The sequence below is a fragment of the Oryx dammah genome, unplaced genomic scaffold, assembly GCF_014754425.2.
Source record: "Oryx dammah isolate SB20612 unplaced genomic scaffold, SCBI_Odam_1.1 HiC_scaffold_25, whole genome shotgun sequence".
NCBI classification, from domain to species: Eukaryota; Metazoa; Chordata; class Mammalia; order Artiodactyla; family Bovidae; genus Oryx; species Oryx dammah.
Window position 1 is genome coordinate 9103886 of NW_024070209.1, and position 6575 is coordinate 9110460.

Below are 6575 nucleotides of genomic sequence, written 5' to 3' on the forward strand. Positions count from 1 at the left end.
TAATATTTAGGATCCTAATAGTAATGTTCCTCAAGAGCCATGTGTTCCTAAGACAGTTTTCCTTTTAAAAAACAAAAAAAAACATTTGGAGTCGATTCTGCCCATAGGCCAGGAAGGTGGAAGCCTAGAAGACCCAGACCCTCCCCTGCAAGTGCACTGGCCGTCCTCTGCCCATTGTCTTGGGAGTGTGGCGGGTATCATTTTTTACATCCTTCAATAGAGCAGGTGTTAATTTTACAGGCCAATGGTAAGTATAAGGAGCCTTTACAGATGAAATAGGAAGAAACGAAGCACAGGGTTCCCTTCCTGCTTAGCATATGCAGTATCTGTATGGCCAGTTGTTAGATTCAGCAAAACCACCAGTGTCCGGATCACCTGGAATGCTGGGAACAAAATGTGGTTTCCTACGGTCCAGGCCTTGCCCAGAATTTCCACCGGCCTCTCCCAGGAATATATATTTTTAGCAGGCTCCCAAAAGCGTATAAAGATGGTGATCCTTGGTTAGGTCTCAGCCCGATTCTTATTTTGCTCAGTATTCTAACATATGCCAAAATTACCAGAGGAAATCTGATGTTTTAAATATGTTGATGTTCTGGATTTAGATTATTTCTAGAAGATGAGAGTGTAGATAAATTTCACAAATTGTTTCAAGAAAGGTTTTTTCCTTCCCACGGCAGTGACTGACATTGTTAGTACCTTGCCACCGTGTAGATTTTAAGTCATATACTTAAATTTCTCTGTTCTTCATTTAAGTTATTATAGAAATTAATGTGTTGGAAAAGTTGCAGTTTGCTAAACTGAGGTGTTGGACGTTTGGTGAGTGGTAGAGCTGGAATTAATTTCTTTCTTTTTTTTTTTGGAATTAATTTCTAATAGCCTGACTGCCAAGTCGGTATTACTGCATTGGATGCAGCTGAAAAAAAGATCTCTTTTGCCTCTTAACTGACTGCATCATTTCTGTGTTTCCCATTTCCTGGCTGCTTTCATTTTTTATAAAATAACAAGTTTGTTTTCATTTTGGAAATATCCCAAAGACTTTGTTAAAGGTGCGCAGCCATGAAAACAAAACAACCAAATATATAAGCTCATCTATTCATCTGTCTATCTGCAAATATATGGGGTCTTTGTACTTTGGACAGTTGGATAGTGGAAGAAATCCTGAAGCTGACAACTGGTGTTGAGATGAAGGAGGCAGGAGTGGTCGGTGATAGCTCGACTCATGATCTCAGTTCCTGAGCATGGCTTTGTCACAGCTCTAGTTACCTACTTGTGGGTTTGAGGGTGTCACGGCACATTCAGGGGAACTCAGAGCAGCTGGGGAAGGACAGCTGCGAATGGAGGCAATGGAGCTCCACCAGATTGGGTGCCTAAGTATCTCACCCTTCCTTAGGCTGCTTCTCTCGTAACATCCTTGGAGGCAATCACTGAAGCAGCCCTTTGAATCTTACATGTGTGTTTTTTATATATTTCAAATCATTAGTGGCAGATTTTCACTATAAAGGCAGAGGTCATAAAGGCGAGCCTGATTTTTAGGGTTGGCAAAAACATAAATCAGGTTATCAAAAAACTGGGTTTCACACTCTGTGCTCAACTAGGATGTCAAGTGTCAGTTGTTTCCTTCTGCATAAACACTTTAGAGTGATTACTCTGGCTTCTAATTTTAAGGGGTTAATACCAAGTTGTTTACTTTCTAATCACATGTTCAAGAACTATTAAAAAAATGCACAGAGTAGCAAGGATAATTTATTTCAAGAGGTTGCCCTTTAAGTCAAGTATCTCTTGAATTTTTAAATAGCTTGATTGTTCAGTTTTAAAGGAAATCATAAACATTAAAGTAACACAGCTTGAACAGCTAAAGATATATTTGCCAAGTGTATTATGAAATATAATTTAAGAGGTACATTTTCTCAAAATCAGACTCTCCCCATTTTACTGTGTGAAACTCGCTGGAAATTATTTATGAAGCTCCTCTTGATAGCAATTCTAGTAAGAGAGTAGAAGTCACACTCAGAGATCCTCTAAATATTTTTTTGAAACGGAATTTAAATTTCACTTTCTTGTAATATCCCAGTTCAGAGAAATGGATTTTTCTTTGAAAGGTTTTATCTCTTTGTTTCTCTAAAGAAACGATTGAGGACCAGAGGTGCCCAGGGAGAATGCCACGCCTGCACGCTGTTTTAGAAGCAGCGCAAGTGTCATCCTGTCAGAATTCATCAAGAAAAGCAACACTGGAAAGATCAAGTATATAAAAATAGAAAAAACTCAGCAAATGCAATTACACTCCCATCTCCTAATGAATTTTTATTGTCTGCAGTACACACAGTTCATCCGGCTGCTGGAAAGGTTATCAGCCTTGCCATGCGATGCAGCTGAAGAGGACTTTGTGGGCAGGTTCCGCAGGACAGTGACCGTTCAGTCGAAGAAACATGTGATCGAGCCTTTGCAGTATGATGAGCAGGGCATGGCCTTCAGCACAGGCCAAGGTAACGCACCCTGGAGACGAGGCGCGCCCCCGAGCGTGGGGAGACGGCGGGGGGTGTGCACTCTCACCCTTTGCTGTTCATTTTGTCCATTTGTCTATTTTTGCTGTTGTTAACACTGGATTTCCGAGGTTATGAGATTCTTGTTGACATTTTGAAAAACCGAACCTTTTAATGTCCCAAGAAAAGATGTGGACACACAGCCTGCACAATCACATTAGCACTTGGTATTTTCACATTCTCACCTGGTGGAAACAACAACGTATTTACCACAGAGCTTTCTTACATACACTAAAAATGTTCAGCAAATCTGCCTGTCAGATGCCAAAACTACGAAACCCGAAAACTTTAGGTCCTCAGCTGACATCTTCCTTGTAGATGCCCAAAGCCATTTGACGTGGTGTCACTTTAAAGAATTGAGCTATTAAATGATCCATCTGCAAAAGTTTAACATCTTTTCCTGTGTCATTTTCAGTTAATATTTTCAAAGAAGTGTGACCTTCCCTGAGGATTCCTTTTCTTTTAGTTATACTCTATTATACTGTTCATGTATTATAAAAATTTACAGCTGAGATTCAGGTATATTCTTATTAATTTAAAAAAGAATACTAGGTAAATTCATTTTAAAAAAATGATGTAAACAAATGTGAATTACTTAGTTGAAACGAGAATCATTGTAATATTTCTAAAATGGGATCAAAGAACAAAACACCCCCATAATAAGTTCATTACATCAATTATGGTGTAGTTTGCCTGTTTTATTTTTGTTTGATGTGTAATAATTATAGAACTTTCCTATATAGAGTGTTAGGTATTGTTACTCTGAGGGGAGGAAATTAATGTAGTTTTGCCTCACTCAGAGCACTGGTCTTCAAGATGTTCGCCGCATAGATGTCTTGTATTTTTCAAGGTAAGAGAAAGACTGCAAATGCGGAGGCGGTTGTTTATGGCCATGGAAGTGGGAAGATAGAAATAAATGGGGTCGACTACCTGCTCTACTTCCCAGTGACCCAAGACAGGTGAGATCTGCGTTTGGGTTTGGCTTTTTGATTTTAAAAGGAAATACGCTTCATGATACATCCCGATCAACAAGGCTTATGATTTCCTTATGTTTGTCCGATTACTTCTCTTTGTTGTTTAGTTGCTAAGTCATGTCTAACTCCTTTCGACCCCCTGGACCGTAGCCCACCAGGCTCCTCTGTCCGTGGCATTTCTCAGGCAAGGATGCTAAAGTGGGTTGCCATTCCCTTCTCCGAGGGATCCTCCCCACCCAGGGATCAAGCCTGCACCTCCTGCATCGGCAGGCTCGTTCTTTGCCACTGAGCTACCAGGGAAGCTCCAGTCCAGGTTAACGCAGATCACTAGTGGAGTGACCGCTTCTAGCTGCTCCCCTTTGGGTGTGGTTCCCTGTCCTCATAGACGTTTGCTGTATTCTGGGTACCTGCCTCCTGACTGTGCAGACCCCGCCTCCTGGGGCTTCTTTCTCACCTTGACCACCCTGATGCAAGTGTTCTCTGATTTTTTTTCTCAATTTTATTCTCAGTTTCTTTATGTTTATCAGCATTTGCTTGGGAATCTTAAAAGTTTCAGGAATCAAAGCAGATACATGTTTAAGCTCCCAAACGAGTAGGTGAGCAGAGCTTCCCTTTAGCATCGTCACTCCCGTCACTCCCCCTCAGTGAGGCAGGGTGTGCCACTGCACCCGAAGAAGAGAGACCGGCCCCACACTCACGGGGTCTGAGTATCCGAAACAGCAGTGTCTCTGCGTGTGTTGTGGTTCCTATAAACGACTGGAGTGTGAGTGTTCTGTGAAGTCGTGTGTAGATGCCGCAAATCTAACTCCGCCTCTTGTGATGTCCTCAGAGAGCAGCTCATGTTCCCCTTTCATTTCCTTGACCGGCTTGGGAAGCACGACGTGACCTGCACGGTGTCGGGGGGCGGGCGGTCGTCGCAGGCGGGGGCCATCCGCCTGGCCGTGGCCAGGGCCCTGTGCAGCTTCATCACCGAGGACGAGGTTGAATGGATGCGCCAAGGTACGGCTAGTTTGAGTTTCTGTGAGCCCTGAAACGAATAAGGCATCGTCACTTACCTTTTCAACTAGAATTTAGACAGGTCTGGTTTGCCTTCCATGTAAGCTCGTTGTTTTTTTCCCACTCCTTTTAAGTCGAGCCCGTGCAAAAGCCATGGGTATATGGTAAGTGAAGTTTTGCCTTTGCTCTGTGGCCATTAAAAGTACTCTTAACAAAATATGTGAGCCTGGCACACAATGAAAAGAAGTGCTAGTGTTGGAAGAGTGAAGAGAACAGTGAAAAACTCCAGCCTGTGTAATACTTAACAAACACATCAGGGATGGAGGCTGAGAGTGACTCGTAATCACGCCTGAGGACTGGGAGAGTGGGAGCCACCAGCAAAACTGACCTTACTCTCCCAGAATGGGAGTCTTGTGCTGAGAACACAACTCTAAAGCTTTTTTCTTAGATCTTGAAACAAAGTCCCAAGAAATACTATTGTCACACAAGTTAAAAGGTAGAAGTTTCTTTTCTCAGATGTGTTTATGAAGTCATATGTTACTTGTGACATATGGAGCCCAGAGGTAGAAAAGAAAACCCTCCTGGACGGTGAAGTGTGTGGAAGTATAGACACCTTAGAGTCACAGTGTCTGTAAAACTTCCGCTTTTGTAACGGTAAGCGCACCAGGCGGCTTTCCTTGCAGTGACTAGTGATGCCGCCACAGGAGCAGCTTTGTCCTTAGTTGAACAAGTTTTAAAACCAAAAAGGAATTGATCGTAGCTCTCAGAGCAGAAGACAAGCAGACTCAAATAACGTGCCTGGTGTTTGTCCCAGAAATCAGAAAGATAGCCCCGAAGAGGGAAAGCACGCTGCTGTCTGGAGGTTTTGTGAGGCGGGAGTTGGCCATGGGCCTGGGTGCTTCCTCTTACCCCAGGAGCTGTTGGTTCACACTACTTACCTACTTCCCTGTGTTTTCCGTGGTTCCTAAAGGCTTCTCTTTTTATGCTGCAGCTGGACTGCTCACCACGGATCCCCGTGTCCGAGAGCGTAAGAAGCCAGGCCAGGAGGGCGCCCGGAGGAAGTTCACCTGGAAGAAGCGCTGAGTGTCCCTCGTGGGAAAGCGAGGGGCGCACAGGAGACCAGGGCCACCTGGGCGGCTGCCTCGTGAGATGACTTACTCTAAGATGCAATGCTGTGAAGGTCGCCTTCTGAAAATAATTACTTAAAATGTTTTAGCTTTGTTCCGCTGCTTCACTTTTAAAACTTTCAGAAGAGAGTTTTCAAAGCCTAACTCAGACTCTTGGCGTATTTGATCTGAAAGGAACATTCAGCAAAACCCAGCCAGGAGACCTTTCTCAGATGGGAAGGCCCAGCCCACAGATCTGAGCTCTGGAGCCACACCGCTGACCTAAGAGCAGCACAGACTTGAGCTCCATCCTCCGCATGCTGTCGCTTTTCCAGACAGCTACACATTTTTCACAATTGAGGGATGAGATGCTTGTCGAAAAGAATGGAGCCAGCGGAGTGCCATTGTCGGGAGCCCTGCCGAGTCGCTGAGGACGACGGCAGGCCCACCTCTTTCGGGCCCCGGCAGCCACCAGTCCTCTGTTTGTTTCTATGAGTTTGACTTTTTTTTTTCTTTAAGATTCTATGTATAAGTGATACCATACAGTGTTTGTCTTTCTCTGTCTGGCTTATTTCATGGAGCATGGTACCCTCCAGGTTGGACACAGACTTGCAGTCACAGGATGAATCAGTTCTGAGGCTCTGGGCTCGCACAATGCCCTGGGGGTCCCTCTCTGTGACACTGGGAACCACAGGCATGAGGCGGGTTTGGGGTTTCATAAAGGACAGTAAGTCTGGTCTTCGTGTGCAGCCCTGAATACAGCGGACAGTGTGGTGAGAGGGCCTGGCCCAGGGGGAGCAGTGATTGAGGGCCCCTGGGCGTGATCTCTGTCTCGGAGGGGAGGACAGGAGTGTCCACTTTACCTCCCAAATGTGATACAAGCAGCCTTTGTTACAGTTTTATGATAAAAGTGACTAAAGGACCGACCACCGTGAGGCAGGATGTAGGGCTCAGGTGTG

The 6575-nt window shown here is 44.4% G+C and overlaps 1 protein-coding gene across 1 annotated transcript in view; it reads left to right on the forward strand.

The window, feature by feature from the left end:
• Nucleotides 1–6166, forward strand: part of MRPS9 (mitochondrial ribosomal protein S9) — a 36553-nt gene extending 30387 nt beyond the window's left edge. Inside the window, exons 8-11 of the mRNA XM_040223824.1 lie at nucleotides 2315–2483; nucleotides 3391–3499; nucleotides 4344–4513; nucleotides 5502–6166. Of these exons, the coding sequence (XP_040079758.1) occupies nucleotides 2315–2483; nucleotides 3391–3499; nucleotides 4344–4513; nucleotides 5502–5593 (540 nt within the window). The 3' untranslated portion in view covers nucleotides 5594–6166. The remainder of the gene's footprint in view (nucleotides 1–2314; nucleotides 2484–3390; nucleotides 3500–4343; nucleotides 4514–5501) is intronic.
• Nucleotides 6167–6575: the final 409 nt, after the last annotated feature.